Raw genomic sequence first — 24,439 nt, forward strand, 5'->3', positions numbered from 1 at the left:
GTGGTGGGTCGAGACCCACCTATACCATACGATGAGTTCAAAAGATCCTCCCGGATACTCATATGGTGGGTTTGAAACTATCCATCCACGTGTATCCATAATTGGTCGGGAAAGTTCTTTAGTTATTGTGGAGAGATCCATGCATACTTCACGCACGAAGCACAACGTTATCCATGTGGTGTGTTAAAAAACATCCACCCACATGTTGGAAACGGTATTTTGCTAACCTAGAAGAGATCCAAGAATATAGCACATACAATCCAACCATTACTATGCATAAGGACGATGGTGGGTTCAATAGATCATGATAGGTACCTATGTTGTATCTTTGTAGAGATCCAATAGGGTTACACATTGTATCCACCATGTGTTAAAACGATCTTTGGCTAACCAAGAAGAGATCCAAGAACGTAACACATAAGATCCAACAAATATGAGTATGCGTAAGCCTAACACAGAATAGCTATGATATGGTGTGTTTAAACGATCCTCCCAAGTATTTATACGGATCTTTGGCTAACCACGAAGAGATCAGATAGGGTTACACTTACACATAGTATCTACAACTGGTCTTGAAAGTCCTTTAGACACTGTGGAGAGAGCGGGTGTACTTAGCACACGAAGCGCAACGGTATCCATATGGTGGTTTCAAAAATTTCCATCCTCGCGTTTGAAATGATCTATGGCTAACCAAAAAGAGATCTGAGGGTGTAACACATGATACACATCATGTCATAAGGTTGGCAACATGTCGTAACCAATATACACATATGATGGCTTCAAATGATCCCCCAAGTATTTACATGGATCCTTGGCTATCCGTTAAGATATCCAATAGATTTATACTTACACATAGTATCCGTAATAGGTCCAGACGGTTCTTTAGATGGTGTGGAAATATATAGGTGTACTTAGTGTGCGAAGCACAGACGATGTCCATGTAAAGATCCACTTGGGTAGTCGCAAGGTTCTTTGGCTAACCGCGAAGAGATTTGATAGGGTTACACATAGTATCCTTGTAGTGGGTTTAAAAAGAACCAAAGACGTAACACATAGCATCCAAATATTACTATGCAGAAGGCCGGCGGTGGGTCGAGACCCACCGATACCATAAGATGAGTTCAAAAGATCCTCCCGGATATTCATATGGTGGGTTTAAAACTATCCGTCCACGTGTATCCACGCATTGTCGGGAAAGTTCTTTGGTTGTTGTGGAGAGATCCACGCATACTTCACGCACAAAGCACAACGTTATCCATGTGGTGTGTTAAAAAAATATCCACCCACACGTTGGAAATAGTATTTTGCTAAACAAGAAGAGATCCAAGAATATATTCGCTCCCATATTTCATTTGATCGTAAATATAAATACAATGCCCAGGATATGATAGAACAATATTAGAGCATGATCAAACTAGCCATGCCTTATGACAATATATCATTTGTCGAAAAAGGCTGATATGTATAGAGTGGGTAACCTCTAGCATATAACTGGTCCAGCGAACTATGCAATTTAGAATACACATAATCTAGACAAAAAAAGTTACCAAGGTATCTACTATGAATGTGAAATAGTGAAATGCAGCCATTACCTGGAGTGCGTGACAACAAAGCATTCCCATGTGATTGTACCTATCACATTCACATTTAAAAGTCTCTCTCTAGGAATCAAATATAACCTCAAACTCTGTCCGGGACCACTTCTCCTCTTCTCAGCGAAGATGTGTTTCACTATAAACCTATGACCATCAGTGACCTCTTTCACAATATATGACCCGGACTGGAATAGCTCAACCTTGAACAAATCAAACATGTTTGGAGTGTATATCTTACTCGCATGCATCTCAATCGGAAACCCGCTGTTCAGGACTACGCCACCCTGAAATATAAGAAATTAGATGAAGGATGTCACGCTAAAATTGAGTGTCCATTTTGTAAACACATGAAAGAAAATTGAAGATATTTTAGTACCAGCCAACATTGGTAAAAATGAACTTACCACTCGGCAGCGCATTTCCTGGATGTTCTCCTCCGCATCCCTGTCAAATTGCAGCTTCTCGTAGTGCCTGATAAACATATTCATTGATGAACCTGGCGGTACAAAACCCTTGAGCATGTTGTTTGCGCTCTCTGAACGTTGGGTGCTGGTCATCCTAGCGCAAAACTTTCCTTCAAAGTAAGGCTTCGCCCACATTTCTCTCACCTCATAAATATGGGTTAAGAAAGGGTGATCTTGGAGGCCGTACTTTGCAATGAGAATAGCCCATGCTGCCTCGAACTCCTCCACTGTGATCATGTACTCTAAAATCTTGTGGAACTCGTCACGAAAACCGGACGCTTTCGAATACAACAATCCCGTGTGTTCCTTAGCTTTGCGCAATACGTGCCATTTGCACCATCTGTGGGTTGTCCCAGGGAGAACAACAACAATAGCAAGCTCCATTGCCCGACACTGATCTGGAATTCAAATAGCATATCATTTATTATATTCAGTTCACTGGCTATCATTGATATAAAACACATTAAAAGTTAGAACAACCACTGGCCGTGATGCTGTGGTTTGTTTTATATCGGCCATACCTGTCAGAATGGTAACTGGTATTTTACCTCCCATTAGGGATACAAATTCTTTGAACACCCACTCAAAAGTCTCTGTTCTCTCATTGGTTAGAAGAAAACCACCTAGGATTATACTCTGGAAATGGTTGTTAACACCGACAAAGAGACCAAACGGCATGTCATACTGGTTTGTTCGGTAAGTTGTGTCGAAAGTTATAGCGTCACCAAATGGTTTGTACTGCATACGACTCTTTCCATTTGTCCACATGAGTGCTCTAATATTCTCATCATTGTCTGCTAAGCAGCTATCACGAAAGTTTGGGTCTTTCATCTTCAATTCTGAAAATAAGTCAAATGTTTTCTTCACATTGTCTTCACATCGTCCTCTGAATGGTCTCTGCCGATGCTTGCACAAAGCGTCCTTACAGACCGCTTGTTGAAGGGGACATTCTCCATTGCTCCAAAAAAAGCTCCCAATTACACTGAACGCCTTAGTTAGGCCGACATTATTGTCCCTGAGGTTCTTAACAAGGGCCTTCATGTGCGGGTCAATGTTTTTATTAGAGGGCCATTGCATCTTTTCCCCACGGTTCATTGCCAAACCATAATTGTGATCTTTTCTGAACTCATGAATGTACCATCCATTATCAGTAGTTCGGTGTAGACGGATCATGACTAGGCAGCCACAACATGCTAATTTTGTGTTCACATGCTTAGGCTTCCCCTGTAGAGATGATTGAACTTATCATACTCATTTTCTCACATGCCAGTAAAACACACTTTTAAAAAGATAGAATTTATTTTGTTGTATTGACTGAAAGTTAGACTTTGATTGAATTACCTCACAGCCGCAAGTTATTTCCTGCACAGTTTTGCTCTTTGCAACATTCTTCCTTGACCGCCCGTATCTTATGCCGAAACCAATCTCCCATGAGTAAAGATTGTAAAAGTCGTATGCCTCATGTAATGAATCGAACTCCATCCCAATCTCTGGTGCTATTATAGCATCAGAACTTCTGCCCTTCTGCCTATTCATAGCAAGCTCTAGTGTGCTTTTCCTTTCTGAGCTTGCTTCCCTAGAATCTGGTATTTCTCCCCGTCGGAACCTAAACAATAATCAATTATTCAGGATGGATATGACCTAAACTCAGTAGCATCTCTCGGTGCAGCTCCATAAACATGCACTTAATATGTGTAAGAGCAAAGGTGTAAACTGGAGTGACATAATCGGCATTGACGTATAAAATAGGTGCCAAATTAGATATGACAAAGAATAAAATGCGTAGAAACGACTTTTGACTAATAGATGAGTCTCTTGAAGAACAAAAGACTGACCACATTTTTGACTGTCACCGATTGACAGTCAGACTTGCAAGTTTTAAAATTAATACTTTCATATGTCCACAACAACCTCCTGAACCAGATACACAAATTATGCATGTATCCATTCTAGCGATTGAAAGGAATAACTAATGTTGGTTGGGTATCTGTAGATTAGTTTGACGCAAGTCAGGAGCCCAAACAAAATGCTTCATACAACATCATTACAACCATGCGTGGATTATTTAGTTTATTACCTTTCTTCAAATATACAATAGGTGATGTTGGTCATAGACTAGTTCTCGAGCTGATATAGCTTCACATTGAGCTGATATAGCTTCCCATTGAGTTGATATAGGTCTAGTACAAATGGTGAAACTGGAGCCGCAATTGGCTAATATAAGTCGTTAGAGACTTAGAGTGCTACAAGAAATGGAACGAATATTAATTGCAGAAAATATGCATTTCTCCACACCAATTAGTTAATCTGCCCGTAAGGCAAAAAGAAGCATAGTTTTATTATGCTGTTTTATAGTTCAGTCATAAGGAGATTAACTTTGGCATCCTAGGAGTGTGTTACTGTATATTTTTTCTCCAGCATAATAAAGACTTCAAGAGAACACTTTTACAGCTTAAGTGATATCCATGGTTTCAATTCGGCGCAGAACCGTGCCTAAAATAAAAAACATGATGCCATGGCATAAAACAAAAAAAAAACATTACTACTAATGAAAGGATATGGACAATCCACAAATTCAGTAGCCATATTAGACCGTCGCGGCCATATAAATTTTGGTAAGAGCTAATTCGAAGCATTTCTACTTACATCTGAATGATGGTGAATATCATGGACAGTTCCAAATGTGAAAAGTATATTGTACCAAGTACCAACAATGAGAAGCTCCATGTGGATCTAACCTCTTCTTCCACAGACGAGGCAACGGAGGCGGAACGTTGTGAGCCTGCGTTGGTGACTCAGGGGTGATGTTTCACCTTGCGGATCTGGTCCCACACAGGTCCCTTTACGCCCAAGCTCGCAGCTGAATTCGGTGTTGTAATCTGCATCTTTAGGAAAACTGCCACGAAGTGAATCCTCTTCCGTGGCTATTGTATCTGAGCTAGATCTAGAAAGAGTGCTACTTGGGCTTCCGTCTTCATCTGAAGAGGGGATAGCGGTGGGATCCCAGTTCCAAGTCGATTCTTGGATTGGTACTGACATGCTGCATCGATATGAAGAAATCTGAATAAAGGCAAGACCACATCGGTGAGGGCGTAGGGCATGGGCAAGATTGGTTATTTACCCGAAAAGCAAGCCGATGAAACTATCCGGGCCTCTATCCACCATCATTTCTCCCATCAGATCTGAAAGGGAGCGGATCGACGATGGATATCGTGAGCAGACGGGGCAGATCTTGAGGAAGGAGAAGGAGAAGGAAACAGTTGAGATTCAAAATGGAACTGGATGGGGAGGTCAGGCTGCACATGATTAGGAAGCTAGGAGAGGAAGATAGGCGAGGACGAGGATGCTAGGGGAGGACGAGTAGCCAGCCGGGCGAGCTGTCCTTTGGGATGGGGGGCCTGGACGTCACCTGGCTATTTGTCAGGTATGCATATGAGCGTCGAGACTTGAGCCAGATGTATTGGCTGGAAAAGGCTGTCAACGAGCTCAGTTGTTGGGACCTCAGCGGGAATCTCCACACGTGAACGGATGGCTGTGATATGGTCCGGGCGCCATACGAGATGGAGATTCTCATTTTCGCAGAAAGTACGAACTACATCGCAAAATCGGATCTAGGCCAATAAAATTATGCAAGTAATTTTGCTGTACAAAATTGTAGAATTAGCATACCTTTTAATCACGAATCAACTGTTGTCGCAAAATTTTGGATCGACCCGAGATGCCCAATAGACTAGCGAGACCACAAACTTTTTTGAAATAGGTCGGCCTGTGGCCCCTACAATTGGACTTGAGGCCATAGGGGCCAGGTCCAAGGCCAAGTCCGGGCCCCCGACCCATTTCCATCCCAAACTTCCATACGTCCTAACGTTTTGTCCTCGTCGTTGAGATACAGGTGGACTTGAATTTTCGGAATCTCCCAAATCTTCAAACAAGCCAAAAATTATTGCGCAAGCTAAATATTTGTCCCGACAATTTACTACAAAAAAAATTACTATCCAAACTTTAAAAAATACTGTCATGAAGTTTTTTTAAAAAGGCAGCAAAATATCTTGGATTTTATATACGTATAAATCTGTCACGTGCTCTTATTTCCGTGTCATAGTTTAGTTTGCTGGCCTTCATAGTTCCATCTCACCTAATTTTTGCATTTGTTGTCGTCATGCACAGATGTGTAATAACCTATAAGGTAAGTAAACCAGCCGTTTAGTTCGAGGTACATTCATTCCAAGGTAATTGACGATCTAATTAAGCAAATATCATAATGTGTGAGACGTACTTCCATACGTTGTGCAGTTTAACATTTTTGTCCTGGTCGATCAGGGGAGAGCTTAGCCGGGCTGTCTCACCAGCCGTTAGATTTTCCGGAAGCTCCCAAACCTCCAAACAATCCAAAGAAACATATAGAACACCGATAACAATGCAAGCGCACACCGAATCCAAACAACCAGAAACAAAACTCATCTGAAATCCCAATGAAACTCGCCTTCTTACATATTGCCCTGTTCTTCCCTTTGTACGTGTCCCATTGTGCTACGAAACCAAGCTAGCGACGCGTCCAAAGAGATTCAGGAAACACCATCAGTTATCTGTAGGTCGTTCTTGCCGGCAATCGATTGAAAAAGATGAAGAGGAAGCCCGTGGTGATCTGCTGCAGCGTGCTGCTCGCTCTAATCGTCATCCTCGCCATCGTCTTCGTGGTGCTCTACTTCACCGTGTTCCGGCCGCGGTCGCCGCACGTGGCGGCCAAGGTCGTGAGCATGACAGTAACTCAGGTGGATGTCTTGGCTATCCCGCCGAAGCTCAACCTCAGCTTCGACGTGGCCGTGACCGTGAAGAACCCTAACTACGCGTCGTTCCGCTACGGCGACGTGGTGACGGACCTGAACTACCACGGCTTGGCCGTGGGACAGTCGGTGATGTTCGCCGGGGAGGTTGGCGCTCGGACGACGCAGACGGTCACGGCGACGGTGATAGTGCAGGCAGACAAGGTGGTGTTCACGCCCGCTTTCGTCCAGGAATTGGCTGCCTCCGTGTTCAACCCGCCGTTGATGCTGCCGTTCGAGACGAGGACGACGGTGGCCGGGAAGGCCGTGGTGGCCGCGACGTTCAAGATCAAGGCGAGCTCGGCGGTTACGTGCCTCATCAGTAGCTACCCTTTGACGGGGGAGAGCAACACGAACTGCACATCCACGACGAATGTGGGTTAACCTTTTTCTTTTATCATGTGCGAGTGAGGAGAGCTCACACCATCACACGTCTCATATTACCCATTTGGATGGAGGGTACGCTTTTGTATAAAAGGTTTTGGTACTGTACTTTGTTTGAATTTTAAGTTTAAACTAGATACCGAAGCTCTACGAAATAAATGTCTCGTCATCCACGAGTTCTCAACTTTTCAGATATATTATATATATATATAGGAGCCCAATAGTCTAAGAAATGAGCAGAAACTAGTAATAAATGATGTCTCAATGTAACATCTCATTAAGCTTCAGTGCCAACACCAGCACTAATAACATCATTTCAAGAAACGCCATCCACCACAAGAGATCAAGAAACGCCAAAACGCACAAGTTTCCCCGTCCCTCTTGCTTCCCGACAACCAGCTTAAGCATGGCAAGGATCAAGAAGAAAGCCGCTGCGATATGCTGCTGCGCGCTGCTGGCGGCGTTCCTCCTGCTCGGCGCCGCCCTGTTCGCCGCGCTCTACTTTGCGGTGCTCCGCCCGCGCCCGCCGCGCGTGGTGGCGACGAGGGTGGACACGCAGCTCGGCGCGTTCAGCGTCCTCCCGCCGGCGCTCAACTTCTCCCTGGCCATCGACGTGACCGTGCACAACCCGAGCCACGCGCCGTTCCGGTACGGCGAGGTGGCCACCGCGGTGACGTACCGCGGCGCGGCGGTGGGGCGGTCCGCCGTGCCTGCCGGGAAGATCAGGGCGCGGTCCACCAGGAAGGTCGGCGCGCGGGTGCAGGTTGACACGGCGAGGGTCATCCGAAACGGGCACTACGTGGTGGACGTGGTCGCCGGCGCGCTGCCCTTCGAGGCCAAGACGGCGGTGGTCGGGAAGGACGCGGCGCTCTGGCCGTTCGGGGTGAGCGCGGACGCCGAGGTGGCCTGCAGCGTCATCCTGTACCCGTTCAAGAGGCAGAGCAGCTCGCACTGCACCTACACGGTTCGTGTCACCTGAATGCGATGCGTCCACGAGCCACGATGAGCTTTTCCGACCGAGGTGGCTGGGCACACCACCGTCCCTCACAACTGCAAACTCACTTTTCTTTTGAGAAAAGAGAAACGTATTGCACTACCTGATTCAGATGGTTTTGGCATTTTGAGTCGGATAGTTAAAACGAAATTTCTTGGGTAGATTGTGTACCCTATCAGTAGACTTGCGATATCTTCTTATATATAAAGGTTTCTGCCAACATCTATATCTTGTAGGTACAAGTAGTAATAGTAATAGTCAAGCGAAAATGCACTTTTGATCTTGGGTAAAACTAATGCAGATAACAGTTTCGTTTCTGCAAAATCTGGACGTCTGTGATTTTAGAAACTCGCCGTTTTATTTTTCACCCATTTGTGCACGGCTCGGTTTTGCTCTGAAATTGTGCGGGAGTCATTGTTGCTAGGAAAAACTAAGGACTTGACTGTACTTTGTCTGCATGTAATTCTCACTGCATGATGTGATAAATAACACAGCGGTCAGACAAAAAAAACATTTCCAACGGTTTAATCAGTAGTAAGATCTAAGATGTTGGCTTACTGATACTAGATTCAGACAATTTAATGTCATCTCTCTGTTGTTGTCCTGTGTGAGCTTCGGCATCATAGAAATATATATATTTATGTATCAATATCAAGCAGGTGCGGAGACTGATCAGGGAAGGAACAGAAGGTTCCCTTCAGATATGTAAATACATCAGAGATCGACCAGTTCGAAGCGGTGGTTCTACAAAGGCTCAAAGAGAGCCTATATCTCTAACGTCGGAGTGAGCCAGGAGCCCAGGACTCTACTGAGCTGAGCGCCTAGGGACTGATGGAGCTGAATCTGGCAGAATTGGCTCCAGGCAACGAGAAGCTGTAACACAAATGCTCTTCAGCCACTTCCTGCATTTCATAATTCTTATCGTGAACGGAGGGAGTATGTAGCTAGTTTATGTCATTTCAAATTGTATGTCATTTCAAATTGTTCAGGCCTACGGAGTACTACCTCCTATACGAATTAATCAACGCTGGGGCACAGTACATACATGCATGAGCTCCACGCCCGATTAAATGCGACCGGAGGGAGTATATATTAGTTTCTTTCCGGTTGTATCAAGCTCGTTATGCTTTCCTGTCAAATGCAATGGAGATACCTAAAAAGAGCTAGTAGATGACATGGCTACCAATTTTCGGATTTTCACAACAATCTAAAAACTTGACCGATACCATCAATTCCACGGATCAGGACGAGAACAAACATGCATCAAATATGACGATTACTTGCAGTGTGTTGTAAAGAAAGATACAGTATATATTCAGGTTACTAGAGCTCAATTTTGACTAGTCGCAAGAAAATGCTGCATCTGCAAGGATTTGGCTTCTCATTATTCCTGTAAGTTACTCGGCAAAACAGTTAGGTACCCAGTTATAACATGACGCCATCTTTCTGTCAACTCCCCTCCCTCTGTATATATTAGTTGTACATTAAGAATTGCTAACAAGTATAACTAAAATGTGACTAGCTAGTGCAACAACGAGGAATCGAGCACTTCTGAACATCTACCATTCTTGTTCAAATGTCCTTTCCTAGCTCAATCTTCTTCACGAACCGTAGGGTGTTGTGCAAGATGGAGTCAAGTATTCCAGCGACCTAGAATTTACAGGTTTCCATTCATTAGCCATGTATACTTGATGCATTCAGATATATGAAAATATAAACAAGCACAAGTTCCCACCGTGAAAACTCCACCAATAATAGCACAGACATTTGTGAGGAAGTGGGAGAAGGATTTGGGAAGTTCAGTCACCAGGACCTGATGGTAAATAAGAATCAGTTTAGATAGGCTGTTCACATCTTAATGAACCAAGCAAAAAAAAAAAAGTAAAATAAAATAGTAACAAGAAACCTACCTGCATGGGAGAAGGCTCAAAATGGAATTTCACCACAGGAACATAGAAGCTGTGCACCAAGCTGCTGTGTGCTGTGTATTCATATTCTTCAAGCACTTTCAACTCCTTCGAGGATCTCAGTGTAACCAGCTCTGTCTTTACGATTTGTAGGTAATGCTCAATCTAGAATGACATAATTGAAATAAATGGTATGTTATTTCCCAAGAAGAGAAACCATAAGTTTGGCACTGGAGAAGCTTCGATGCCTCATAAACTTCAGAAGAGAAGTGAGCAGAATTTAGGGACTTACAGTAACATTTGCATTGATATCACCGTGCTTAACAATGTAAGACTGACCAGCTAATCTATCATGGTGTCCGCCAACATAGGGAAGTAGTCTTTTCAGTTCACTAAACATCTTTGGTGAGAGCATTTTGCCAAATGAGAACTGTGTCACGTAGTGGGAAACATTTATCTGAGATGGATCAAATGAGTGTGAACCAGATCGAGCTGATATTACAACACTCCCAGGAACCTGATGAAAAGAGCATATATTAACCAAAGACAGCATTAAAGAATCCATCCATGCTAGTTGCTACAGCTATCAATGCTACAGAAACTTCCCTCACAAATAAAAAACTACAGAAAATAGCACTTTGCAAGTTAGGTCAGAAGTTCACTTACCTTTTTTACCCTCACGAAACCTTCTATTCTGCATCCGCTAGTCATTGGAGCAGGACGCTTTGCAGGATCAACAGTCTTGTTGGATTTGTCTTCCAAAGCAAGCACATGGGCATCTTTTGGAATGTTTGCAACATAAGTTTCCATTGCCTAAGATTCAAAACATACATCAAGGAAACAGCACATAAGAGCAGCCTACATAACAATAAAAATAATAACAAAGAAGATTTAGCCTTTAGCTCTTCCTCGAGAAAACTAGTTCCATACGCTTACTCGGGCAGAATATGTTTAGGATATTGTGCCGCCGTAAAGATTAACCAAGTAGATAAAGTAAAAACTACTATATGAAGTAACATAACTGGAAACTAGGAGATTCACAACATACCGCGACTAAACTTTCAGTATCACGCTCCCCATAATACGAATCATGATCATGATGACCCTGGGTTTCTCTGTATACAAGTTGATTTGGTTGTTTATTGAACTTGGGGGCAAAATTAACTTCAAAGTAATGGGAAACAAAGGTTTACAGTCTTGGTAGCAACGTGATCCACAAGGTATCCAAGAAAAAATTGCAAGGTTTACTGTGCTTACTTCATATCACTCCCTTTGCGGAAAATGCGAATTGATGGGTAACCTTGTATATGGTGCCTGCATTTCATGAATTGACGTGATGAAAATTATATTATATCAGCATGTTAATGTTAACTCAATAAACAAGCATATGGGAGCACATGCAAGTTATAAAATCACAACTGGGGCATACACAAGAAAATATGTGAAACTAGGTTTTTCTAAAAAAATATGTGAAACTAGGTTTTTCTAAAAAAATATGTGAAACTAGGAGAGGGGGCAGGGAGATGAGGCTTTCATTCAACTTGCAAAATTGGTACAGATTAATTTTATATTAGTGGCACCATCACAGAAAGCACATACGTATGAGATAAAATATTCATGCTTAGGCAACAAATAGACAATTATGGCACTGTTTATTCAATATACAAGATATAAAAATGCTTCAAACTCTACTCAGTCAAATAGTTCAAGATGGCACAAGCACCAAAAGAAGCATCATGCAAGAACACGCACAAGTAACTCATGCAAGATGGTGGCATCGTAATAAATTAATTAGGGATTTTTACAAGATTAATTGATTTCTCATGGTAGATGACAAATGAGGAATATGGATTCCACGTTGCAGCATATCTGATATGTGTTCATTTGAAATTTGATAGTTAATTAGTGCATACTGACCTCTTACACAGTTCAAGTTCCTTGGTGCAGTCAACGTTGCCGAGAAGAATTCTACCATCCATTTCAGGGTCATATCTGTATGTAACAAAAAAAATCAGGATGGGGATTGAAAGTGTAGATCATGAAACCCAGGCCATCTTAGGGACAGACAGGGCAACAGTACATACCTCTCTCTTATTATATTCGCAGTCTTTTCCCATGAAGGTTTCTGGAGAAATATTAAATAATCAGAACCTTTTCAACTTTTCGATATAGACTAGGTAGAAGGTAACGCAACAAAACAAATTCTAACCAATCGATTGCTCCAGTAACACCAGGGGGCATAAAAGTTGACTACCAAAATGGGATACCTGGAAAGGGATATAATCCATGATAAACATTAACCGAAACAATAAACGGGCTCCAACAGCCAAAATGTTAAAACAAAACAAATACTACCTCCATCCCAAAGCTTAAGGCTTATAATATTTTTAGAAACTCAAACTATGTCAAGTTTGACTAAGTTTTTACCAAAAATCATTAACATAAAAATACAAATTTAATATCATTAGATAGATAATGAAATATATTTTCATATGGTATCTACAAAATATTATATTTGTTGATATATTGCTCTAAAAGTTTGGTCAAACTTTACTAGGTTTGACTTTTAAAAAAAGCCTTAAGCTTTGGGATGGAGGTAGTACAAAACAAAGGACAGATATCTCAGACAGGCAAGAACAAAAATGATTCCCATGTCACTCTTAGTATCCATCCACTGTAATTGGATGCTTAGAGGTAGGTATATAGAGATACAAAGACTATAAATATCCACATGAATATCAAGAAATTAAATGATTGAGATTAAAATATCTCTGACAATCAGTTGGCTAATGATTGAATTTATAGGATGTTTGAAGTCCAGCAGTGTAGGACTAGATAGTTGAATACTTACTGGTGCGAATAGCTATCAAAATTGTGAGAGGACAAGGCAACTGCACCATCACCATGGTACTCTTCAACATCATCTCCATGCTTGCTGACAGTGGGTATAGGTCCTGAGTGGAACTCAGATCCAGTTGGTACTAAATTTCGATCAATTGAATACTTGCGGACAGTTTTCGTTATGTTTAATCTATTCTGCAAATGTTTGAACAGGAAAGTGAAGTTAAACCAATGTAGAAAAAGATGCATCCTGTACAAACAAATATTTTTTTAAGTAGGAAACAACCCTTCAATATGTAGAAAAATAGTTCACACAAGTTCCAACCTTTTTGATACAAAAGAAAGTTGGCAAATAGTGAGGCGCTTGTGTATTCCATATTTAAAAGTTGTTGTACAAAATATATGCAGCTTACATTTAAGGAAAACACCCATTCTGGTCCCTCAACTATCTCTGGTGTCTACTTTCACCTTTTACTTCAATACCGTTTACTTAACAATTGAGAAGGCAACAATCACTGGAAATAAACCCTTGCGCCTATTTTACTCTGTTCTACCATCATATCCAAACTTCTGCAAGCCTCACTGCTTGAGGATCTCTTTACAGTTTACATGCTCTGCTTGTCTCTTGTCCCGTTCTATAGTCTCTTGCTCTTTACTCCAATTCACTCCTCCACCAGCTTTGGCAGGACAGTCAGTAAGCAGGGACACATGGCGACGGCAGCAGCATGGCTTGGCGGTAAGAAGCCACAGAGTGGCTGCCGTGGCAAGACAGGCTATGGGTAGTTCGCAGAGTGTCAGGCGCAAGGGAAGCGTGGACAAAGCTGTGGTCGCCCAAGAGCAGCATGGTGTTGGCTACATGCGATCAATGACAAGCTTAGCGGTCCATTGGCGACATGATCTGGTGAGAGAGAGAGAGAGAGGGAGAGAGAGTGGGAGAGAGAGAGAGAGAGAGAGAGAGAGAGAGAGAGAGAGAGAGAGAGAGAGAGAGAGAGAGAGATGATAGGTGGAAAAAGAGTCAACAAAAGAATATAATTTTCTCTGATTCAAGTGGGGTGAGAGTGCTTGGTCACGTGTGAGGACTTCTAGCATCTCGATCTATTTTTCTCTGACCAATGACACATCGGTGTACCTGGCTGTCACATAAGGCCCAAAACTCGGTCGGTTTTGTTGAGAGGGGGTGAGTTGCAATGATTTTCATAACCAGGAGATGTACAGTAAACTGTACAAAAGTTGGAACTTTTCTTATATTCAAATGGTAGCTTAAAATGGTAATTTAGCATGCAAGTTAACAAGACTAAAGGACGTACCCAGTGCTAAGAGCTCCCGCACTGCGCGGGGTCTGGGGAAGGTGTTAGTGGCAAGTTAACAAGACTACTCAGCAAAAATAAATTATGGAAAGTGTAAGATACGTTAGATACCTATCCTGTTCCCCCTTTTAGGTTTACCGTACAAAAGGAAAGATGCATGTTATATACCGTGTGGCATTTTAGAAGCTAGAAGAAAACAAATAGAGCATGGCACCAAGAGATAGAATCTTACTGTTCCCAGCACATCACTGACGTCAACTGATGCAAATTCACATGAAAGCGCAGGAAAGCTGCAAAATGCAGAGGCAGATAGTGAACAACCAAGGGAATAATAAGTGTCTGTCGCCTATCATTATTCATTAATGAAGTCATCACATCAAAAACAACAAACATTGACCTAAACTCCGATCAGATGGCTAGGCAAGTGTATAAATTTTACTAAAAAGCACAACTTATGCTGTACAATTGAACGAACAATAATTGCCTAGTGGTTGAAAATTTCCATGAAACTTGGGGCCCTATTTGTTTGAGCTGGCTGTGCTGCTCTGTGGGCTGGCTGTGATGTCAAAGCTGCTGTGGTGGAAAAGCTACTGTGCAGAGTTTTGCTCTTTGGCAACTTGGCTGGCTTTCTGACTGTGAACTGATCAGAAATACCCAGAAAAATCACTATATAATTCATGAAAATGCACACCAAAATAATTTTCATGAAAATGCAGCTTTTTCCAAAAATATAAATCCAACCCCTTTACACTAAATAAAATATCCATCACCATTTTGACGCAAAATTTCTGCTCCTCTGTTTCAGATCCACTTGTTTCTTTTGCTCGTCGGAAGGCAACAACAAAAATAAGCAACTACAAGCTGCTTTCAACTGAAGAAGTTCAGCAGGGGTGTGAGACCCGGCCATTGGCCTAGAGAAGTTGAGAAATCAGGCACTAATTGCATCACCATAACTTCAGTTGCTCAACCGAGATTTCTTACTATTACGTGAATGGCGAAGCACATAGTGTCAATACAGCCTACCAGATAGCTATCCTCAACGATATCACTGAGATTAGGGAGCACAAGACGAAGGAACTTACAGGCACTGAATTCACCCCTATCCCACATGATGGAAGAGGGTGATGACCACCATCTTAATCACTATGGGTGTGTTTGGTAGGTCAGTTCACCACAGATTGTCTTTCTCAACTAAGACATGCTCACCTCATACAAGTTGGATCCAGAATTTGCTATGTGTTTGGTGGGTCGGGTGCCTTCAAGCATGCTATGACAAGAATCTGTTTGGTGGTCAGTGATGCGTTCAGCCAGGCTGAGGTCCTAGTTTTACAGACAGGCCCTTGAAAAGAAAACGAAAAAAGCAATCGAGTCCCTGTACGTAAAAAACAAAAGCAATCGGTCCCTAGCTTGACGTGGCGCGTCGGGAAGGCGGCGGCGCTGGACGAAGTCAGGCAGGCGGCGGCGCAGGACGAAGTCGGGGAGGCAGCGGCGCTGGACGAAGTCGGGCAGGCGGCGGCGCAGACGGTCGTGAGGCGGCGGCGCTGGCCCGTGTCGCGGGCCGTGGCGGCGTTGTCCCATGTCCATGGCGTCGCGGAGGCGGAGCTCGTCCATGGTGTGGCGGCGCAGCCGGCGACGGGTAGGCGGCGGCGCAGGCCGGCGACGGGGAGGCGGCAGCGCAGGACGACGTCGGGGAAGCGGCGGCGCGGCCTAGAGTCGAGGTTGCTGGGCGGCACAGTGGTCGATTCGATAGAGAGCGTTTCGAGGGGGAAATGAGGGCTCGGGCGGGTGACCCCTGTTCGTTTCAGCCCAGAAGCGAGACGCGCGGGGGGTTTTCCGGGCGAGGTCAGCCCTGCCCATGTGTGAAGCTCGATTTCAGCTTCTCTACCGGGCAGGGCTGAGGGCTGTTTTTCGTATGAAGTGGGCAGTGCCCAATTGGCCCGAGCCGACCTACCAAACAACAAAAACTGTAAAAAGCTGGGTTGAGATGAGAATCTGTGAGGTCACCCGGGCTACCAAACACACCCGATAAGTATGCCAAGAAACATCCCGAGTTGAGCTCAAGCGCTGCCGGCGCCCGGCATCCGACGGGCCAGGCAGCAGCGGACAAACGAGTATGGTGACGGCAAACAAGGAATTCCCGGTCCGGCACTAGGTCAGAGGCAGCGGGGGAGGAGTTCCTGGTCGCGGACAAGATGAGCTCCTTGGCACCGACGAGGTGAGAGGCGGCGGTGGGGAGCCCCCCGTCGCGCCGATCTGGGAGAGAAGGACCCTATCCTCTCTCTATCCCGTGTTCCTGATGCAATGGAGACTTGGTGGAGGAATGGGGAAGAAACAGGCCAGAGGATGGCAGTTTGGTTGTTAATGATGCAAAGTTCTAGACCAATGTGATAGAAGAAATCGTATTCAAGTCAAAAGCTGCAGAAAGCTATGGGAAGCACCCTCTAGATGTGCTTCCTCTCGCCGATGTATTTCGTGGTGTGGCTTCAGAAAACACTACCGCGAAGCCAAACCTTTTGTTTCAATTGGTTGGCTGATTTTGGTGGAAAGCCAATAAAAGCCCAAACAGAGAGGCCCTTGGAGGGCCAGTTCCAACAACAGATCTCAAATGACTACGGCTCTAAGAGGGAAAAAGATAAGTAATGAATACCTATTAATCTGTGAACACAGAAAAAATAGTTGGATTTAGAGCACTAGCTTGATGCCAAAGACTATTAACCTAAGTGCACAAATGCTTCCTTTTCATACAATTCAGAAAAGACTAGGAACAACGAGAAACATGCAAACATAAATAGCAATAGTGACTCATCGATTTTAGCAGAGGTGAGAGACATAATAAGGTCGAAAGACAAATTTGATGATGCGTAAATCGTAACACAAATAGAAACAGATATCAGGACTTTTGATGAAACCATAAAGGCTCATATATATAAACTATGCATTGAGTAATGCGTGAAAAATGATACTATTGGATTCACCTCATGTTAAAATCAATCCGTAAGAAATCCCCATCTGAACTCCTATCAACAATTACAGATGTGGTGGTATTGACAGCTAAGTAAGTACTCAACTCCTGCAACAACAATTCGACAGTGTTAGTGGACGATAATAAACTTGTCAAGCAGTACTCCAAATTTAACATTATTCAAAGTTGCAAACAAGAAAGAAATTGCAATGCTTAACCAATGGGGACCCAAGTGGTGCAATGGTTCCAGAGTAACTAGAATATTTGACCATGTGGTGGATAAGCAATTTTTTCTGTGCGTGTATCACAATTAACAATTTGGTCAACAAACTAGCTTCAAGTTCTCATAATCATAGGTTGCTTTTGAAATCTATTTCGTCGTGTCGATGATCTACTGGTCAATAAAAAATGTTCATCTGCAAGGGTTTATTTTGGACTATTGTACAAAACATGCTGAAATGGATATTGATGTGGTGCAGCAGTTAGCTACTAAAGCGAACCGAGTAGCAGAGCACAAGTTATGTGCATAAACAAAGTAGAAGGGCGTCCTTTAGCTTATGGAAGTTTCCTTGGATTAATCTACACACCAAATGGGACATGAAAACAAGCACGGTGCTACTACAAAAAACTGAAACCAAGTAAGGTGATGTAACCTGACAAGAGGTACAGTATAACTGATAAAATAACAGGAACTGAGAAGAACAAACCATTCCAAACAGAAACACCATTGCTAGTGCTGCAACAATGGATAAGCCAGCCCCAGATAGTGATGCCTCTGTCAAATCCCTGGGGATTTTCCTGCGGAGAGCCAACCAAACACACAGATAAATATCAGTACATGTCCACTTCCGTAGGAACTCTCCTGAAACATAGCGCTGCACAATGGCAGCACAAGGGTCAAAAACCCCACAGGTTTAGCCTACACTATACTTTGCAATGTCGGTATTTACCACCACCTTCGTATCGTACATATATCATCTGCGGTACAGTACTGTAGAAGTGGACCGAATAATATAAATCACTAATGCCGAATACCCAACAAACTGAAGCCAAACAACAAATCGTGGGCAATCCGATGAGTGCCGACGAAAACCACCGACGCACTCATCTAATCCCGCCGACAATAATCGAGCGGAGACGGCCCCGTTTCAGCGCGCGCCCAGGTTCTCAGATTCCGGCAAATTCCCGCACACGCAAAAACCCACACGATGCCACCCGACGGGAAAAAAAAAGGTATCGAGAAACGCAGAGTGGAGGGATGCGCGTGTGGAGATCGAATGGGACCTGTAGAAGTCGACGGACTTGAGCTTGCTGGAGGAGATCATGGCTGCTGGGGGTTCGGATCTGCGCGGCGCGGAGAGATCTGGAGCGAGGGGAAGGGGAGAGGCGAGATATCCGTGGCAGCAGTCTCCTTCCTTCCTATCGTCGTCTCGTCTAGGAAAGCGTGCCCGCCCGCCCGCGGATCTCACCGCCCTCGTCTCCTACCTCCTGAGTCGACTACCCGCTGCTTTGAGAAGCCTCACGACGAAGGGCCTGTTTGTTTGGGCTTTTGGTGGCTTTCCACTGAAATAAGCAGTCTAAACGAACCAAACGGATCAGCTTCGCTTCAGGCTTTTCCAAAGCCGGTCGACCGATTGCACATACGAGAGGAAGCACGTCGGGAGGTGCTTTTGTGGCTTCCCGCAGCTTTGGTACTTAAAACCGAATCGTTATAAGCTTGTGCCCTTGTCGTTCAGCTTATTTACTGGGAATTGCCATCGAGCCAACATGTTCCTTTCCTTTCCTGGACGCGGCTGCGGTGTACGAGTTGGGTATAGTACACGTCGTATGCTATTGCTAGATGCTGCTGCTTGCCTTGTTCGTCCGCGCGTTTGGTGATTGTACGTATAGAGAAGTAAAAAGTGATTGATGGATTTGACAGAAGAAGACGTGGAATTGCAGAACTTGTGTGCACACGTGGTATAGATTCATGTCCATGCATCGTAATATATGTGATGAATACCTTATACATATTTAAAATTGCTCATGTAATAAATTTCCTGGGCACAAGATCTACTAGTGCAAATGAGTTGTCGTGGAAGTAATGACAAAACTATATCTTGTATTTTGTATAAATTTATATCTAATGAATTATATTATATAATTAGAAAGCTATATATTTAATTTGAATAAAGAAATATTTGCTGATCTATATGTTATTTACACATAAAACGAAAATACATGTCCTTCGAGCTTAGAGGGTATTTCAGACATTCATCGATTTACAGACAGACAGCTAGCTAATTTGCCAAACAGTAAAACTCGAAACAGCTGCTTTTCACAAAGCAGCCTTTTTCTACACAAAGACCCGGCCGACCACAGCCAGCCCAAACAAACAGGCCCGAAGTTGATTTGCCTCGCCTCGAGTCGACCCACTGAAATAAATACGGATATCCATCCACATCTATCGCTTTCCTTTTCTCTACTTCTGCAAAAATGCCGTGTCAACTGTAGAAAATTAATTTACGCCCTATTTTACGAATGCTGAGATCCTGTGGCAGATTTTAGTTTTCCTTTTTGAAGGAGAGATCTGTGGGAGATAATTGCGTAGCTCCTTCTCTTTTTTATGTTAGGATTTGCCATTTTTCGGTCCTCTGAGAATTAGTAAAGAGGGCTACTACTAGGCATGCATTTCTTTCTCGATGATTGGGCTTTTTATGGGTTGCATTCTTGGGCTTCTTCTTCATGTGATGGGCTCTGAAGTAGACCATGTGTGCTTCTAATCGGTCCATTTGTAATCATATTTTCAAAACAACTAAAAAAAAGACCAACTAGCGCAAAGGTCTGTTTTTGCACTTCCATCTTACAACAAGTGTCACATTCTCCTCCTCCTCCTCTACTTCAGCCTCCTCCATAGATTGGTTCCCCCTCCTTCGGCCGGTCTCGCCGGCGTTAGGAGGAGTGGGGGAACCCGATCTATGTGTGGAGTTTTCAATAAAAGTAGTCCTTTCAGTAGTCTATGTTAGGGTTTTGGTAGCCGTTTTCTTGTTGGTTTCCCCTCAATGGAGATGGCATCGTCCGTAATAAGTGATCTTCGGCCTTTCATTCGACGATGAGATCTCCTTCCCGACGTCAATGGTGGCGTTGAAAGATGACAATTATCTAGGTATGGGTGTTCAGATCTTGCTTCGCCAGATCGATTTTGGATCTTTTCTCATGGTTGCTGCGAGGAGGATTATCCTCGAAGTTTTTGCCCTGGTTGCTACGTCCTCGACAATGGGGATTCGTACTCTCGGCTCTCCATCGACGTCGACACAGCTGATCGGTTATTATTTCCTAACATACTCGTGTTGGTACTCTTGTCGATGTTGATTGACTACTTTAATGGTTGCGCGCATGTACGCAGGCTTGGCATTGCGGCTCAAATTAAAATTATGGGAAAACCTTCGTTGATATTTACAGGTCTATGGTTTGTTACGCATGTTTAGCTGCCTTCAGAAAAATACATGATTGTGTCTTGGAAGAAGAAAGAGTTTGAAGACCTCGAAAATTAGCTGGTATCTTTTAGACTTTATTTTGCAGTCGTTGGAGACAGCTCGTGTATCTCTACTATGTACTATTTTATTATTATGGTATTAACTGTTAAAAAAAGTGTCAGATTCTCCTTTCATAGAGCGACGCATGGGTGCTCTTGTTACCACACATGACATGATTACACAGGTAGGTGGGAGGACAAGGTGACAACTGAGTGCGATAAAAGAAACTTTCACGAACCTATTTGCTTCATATGATGTATACATTCTCACTACATGATTAAATGCTCAGGCAATTCATAATAAGAAGCATGCAAGTAAAGATACTCAATAGTTATGCAAGTCATGAAAGGATACCAACACAATAATAAGCAACATGAAACATAAGTATTTGTAGGATTGCAATGTTCATAATATGATATGATAAAGTGTTATCCCGCTTTCCCTATTTGTGGAGCAAAACATAAATGTCGGGGCACCTCTGAAATTCAATAGAAGACTAGAAGTAAAAAATATCGAAAGATTCAAGCATCACAGTTATACAACAATTAATCTTATTCCGGGACAAGCACATTAAACTAAGAATGACAGCTATGCTTTTAAGAAAATGATCGAAGAATGGATGGTGACTCAACATAAAAGTATAAGATTGGCCCTGCACAGAGGGAAGTAAGATTGCTCATGTGCTAGAGCTTTTCATTTTAAATGCAATAGGAGTGTTGAAAATATATTTTTTGAAAAGTGCAACTCATCTCAACGGTAGTGATAAATAATATGGCTCATGCATAACACTTCCTATAAGTTGCTCGCCTCATGCATAATATACTAATAGTGCCCATACGTTGTCCTAATTAGCTTGGATTTCCATGGATTTTCATCGCATACAACCAAGTGTCACAAAGGGGTACATCCTTGCCTCCTGTACAAAGGTCCTAGGAGATGAATCTCATTTGATTTCTCAATTTTGATAAATCTCAACTTTTTGGACATCCATACCGGGAAGACAAGGACAACAGATATTTGGACTTTTATCCAACTGAAACTTCCACCATGTGAACATGGCTTTAGTTGGCCGCCCAATGTTCTTCTCTAACAATATGTATACTCCAATATTTGCAACTCATGGTAAATCTCCCTTGCTTCGAACAAGATGATCATGCATAGTAATTCACACGATATTCAACAAGGGTATATTGATGGTGTTCCCCATGACAGCAGGGATAATCTACGATAACCCCCAAGTTGGTGTTAAGTGAGCTCACAGGCCCCCCGCCGCTATCACTGACATGTGGGGTTTAAGTGACATGGGGGTGATAACCCACAAGTATAGGGGATCGCAATAGTCTTCGATGGAAGTAAAACCCAAATTTATTGATTCGACACAAGGGAGACAAAGAATACTTATAAGCCTTAACAACTGAGTTGTCAATTCAGCTGCACCTGGAAAAGCACTAGTAACAGGGGTGATGTGAAAGCAGCAGTAATATGAGAGCGATAGTAACAGTAACACAACAGCAGTAGCAGTAACACAGAGACAATCACACCAGAAAATAGTTGATACTACTTCTAATGGCATATAGGACCGAGTGAGTATTTGATGATGAAAGATGGATCGGGGTTCTCAGCTATCTACACTAGTGGTAACTCTCCAATAACAAGTGACAAGTGTTGGGTGAACAAATTACATTTGGGCAATTGATAGGATTGAAATAGCATTAAGATAGAACATCAATTTATTAATCATGTAGGCATGTTTTCCATATATAGTCATACGTGCTCGCAATGAGAAACTTGCATAACATCTTTTGTCCTACCAGCCGGTGGCAGCCGGGCCTCTAGGGAATCTACTGGTAATTAAGGTACTCTTTTTAATAGAGCACCGGAGCAAAGCATTAATACTTGGTGAAAACATGTGATCCTCGTATCTAAGCCATCCCCTCCAGTTATCCCAGTTGCTGTCACTCTGGGGCCTCGGGTTCCGGACATAGACATGTGCAAACAACTTGTAGATACAATCTAAGCAATAATTATAGAGCTTAAATCTAAGATCATGCCACTCGTGCACTAGTGACAAGCATTAAACACAACAAGATTGCAGCAACAATAACTTCACAAACTTTATAGGTAGACTGATCATAATGTAACAATTCATCGGATCCCAACAAACACAACACCGATTACATCAGATGGATCTCAATCATGTAAGGCAGCTCATGAGATCATTGTATTGAAGTACATGGGAGAGAGAGTACCAACTAGCTACTGCTAGAACCCGTAGTCCATGGGGGAACTACTCAGGGAGCATGATGGAGGCGGTGGCGTCGATGGAGATGGCTTCCGGGGGCACTTCCCCGTCTCGGCGGCGTGCCGGAACAGAGATTATGTCCCCCGAATCTTGGTTTCGCGATGGCGGCTACGCCCCTGGAGTCTTTCTGGAATATGATGGATTGATGTAGGGTTTTCGTGTCGCGAGGAATTGATGCGTGTGGTTGGCACGTCCGTTGGGAACCCCAAGAGGAAGGTGTGATGCGCACAGCGGCAAGTTTCCCTCAGTAAGAAACCAAGGTTTAATCGGACCAGTAGGAGTCAAGAAGCACGTTGAAGGTTGATGGCGGCGAGATGTAGTGCGGCGCAACACCAGTGATTCCGGCGCCAACGTGGAACCTGCACAACACAACCCAGAGACTTTGCCCCAACGATACAGTGAGGTTGTCAATCTCACCGGCTTGCTGTAACAAAGAGTTAACCGTATTGTGTGGAAGATGATTGTTTGCAGAAAAACAAGAGAACAAGATTGCAAGAGATTGTATTTCAGTATAGAGAATTGGACCGGGGTCCACAGTTCACTAGAGGTGTCTCTCCCATAAGACGAACAGCATGTTGGGTGAACAAATTACAGTTGGGCAATTGACAAATAAAGAGAGCATGACCATGCACATACATATCATGATGAGTATAGTGAGATTTAATTGGGCATTACGACAAAGTACATAGACCGCCATCCAACTGCATCTATGCCTAAAAAGTCCACCTTCAGGTTATCATCCGAACCCCCTCCAGTATTAAGTTGCTAACAACAGACAATTGCATTAAGTATTGCGCGTAATGTAACTAGTGACTACATCCTTGAACATAGCACTAATGTTTTATCCCTAGTGGCACAAAGACATCCATAACCTTAGTGGTTCTTGTCACTCCTCCAGATTCACAGAGGCATGAACCCACTATCGAGCATAAATACTCCCTCTTGGAGTTACTAGCATCAACTTGGCCAGAGCATCTACTAATAACGGAGAGCATGCAAGATCATAAATAACACATAAGCATAGCTTTGATAATCAACATAACAAGTATTCTCTATTCATCGGATCCCAACAAACGCAACATATAGAATTACAGATAGATGATCTTGATCATGTTAGGCAGCTCACAAGATCCGACAATGATAGCACAATGGGGAGAAGACAACCATCTAGCTACTGCTATGGACCCATAGTCCAGGGGTAGACTACTCACACATCACACCGGAGGCGACCATGGCGGCGTAGAGTCCTCCGGGAGATGATTCCCCTCTCCGGCAGGGTGCCGGAGGCGATCTCCTGGATCCCCCGAGATGGGATCGGCGGCGGCGGCGTCTCTGGAAGGTTTTC

General features: G+C 43.4%; 4 protein-coding genes across 4 annotated transcripts; 2 read left to right on the top strand and 2 right to left on the bottom strand.

Moving 5' to 3' along the window:
- Window positions 1-1,588: 1,588 nt before the first annotated feature.
- LOC127328728 (protein FAR1-RELATED SEQUENCE 5-like) lies at window positions 1,589-4,171 on the bottom strand. Its single transcript, XM_051355304.1, has 5 exons — window positions 4,137-4,171; window positions 3,401-3,665; window positions 2,581-3,283; window positions 2,000-2,457; window positions 1,589-1,879 (listed from the first exon to the last, which is right to left on the bottom strand). The coding sequence occupies exons 1-5, from the start codon at window positions 4,169-4,171 to the stop codon at window positions 1,589-1,591; spliced, it is 1,752 nt and encodes a 583-aa protein (XP_051211264.1).
- Window positions 4,172-6,681: 2,510 nt separating this feature from the next.
- LOC127328729 (uncharacterized) lies at window positions 6,682-7,333 on the top strand. Its single transcript, XM_051355305.1, has one exon. The coding sequence runs from the start codon at window positions 6,682-6,684 to the stop codon at window positions 7,264-7,266; it is 585 nt and encodes a 194-aa protein (XP_051211265.1). The 3' UTR covers window positions 7,267-7,333.
- Window positions 7,334-7,672: 339 nt separating this feature from the next.
- LOC127328730 (uncharacterized) lies at window positions 7,673-8,245 on the top strand. The gene has a single exon (XM_051355306.1). It carries the CDS (start codon window positions 7,673-7,675, stop codon window positions 8,243-8,245), a length of 573 nt encoding a protein of 190 aa, XP_051211266.1.
- A 1,379-nt stretch (window positions 8,246-9,624) lies between these two features.
- Window positions 9,625-18,792, bottom strand: LOC127333283 (protein disulfide isomerase-like 5-4). Its single transcript, XM_051359662.2, has 15 exons — window positions 18,562-18,792; window positions 17,985-18,075; window positions 17,291-17,385; window positions 14,548-14,605; window positions 13,019-13,203; window positions 12,377-12,434; window positions 12,252-12,292; window positions 12,085-12,159; window positions 11,425-11,481; window positions 11,216-11,282; window positions 10,834-10,980; window positions 10,460-10,684; window positions 10,171-10,332; window positions 9,996-10,073; window positions 9,625-9,910 (listed from the first exon to the last, which is right to left on the bottom strand). The coding sequence occupies exons 1-15, from the start codon at window positions 18,600-18,602 to the stop codon at window positions 9,833-9,835; spliced, it is 1,458 nt and encodes a 485-aa protein (XP_051215622.1). The 5' UTR covers window positions 18,603-18,792; the 3' UTR covers window positions 9,625-9,832.
- Between the last annotated feature and the right edge of the window lie 5,647 nt (window positions 18,793-24,439).

Source organism: Lolium perenne, chromosome 2 (genome assembly GCF_019359855.2).
Source record: "Lolium perenne isolate Kyuss_39 chromosome 2, Kyuss_2.0, whole genome shotgun sequence".
NCBI classification, from domain to species: Eukaryota; Viridiplantae; Streptophyta; class Magnoliopsida; order Poales; family Poaceae; genus Lolium; species Lolium perenne.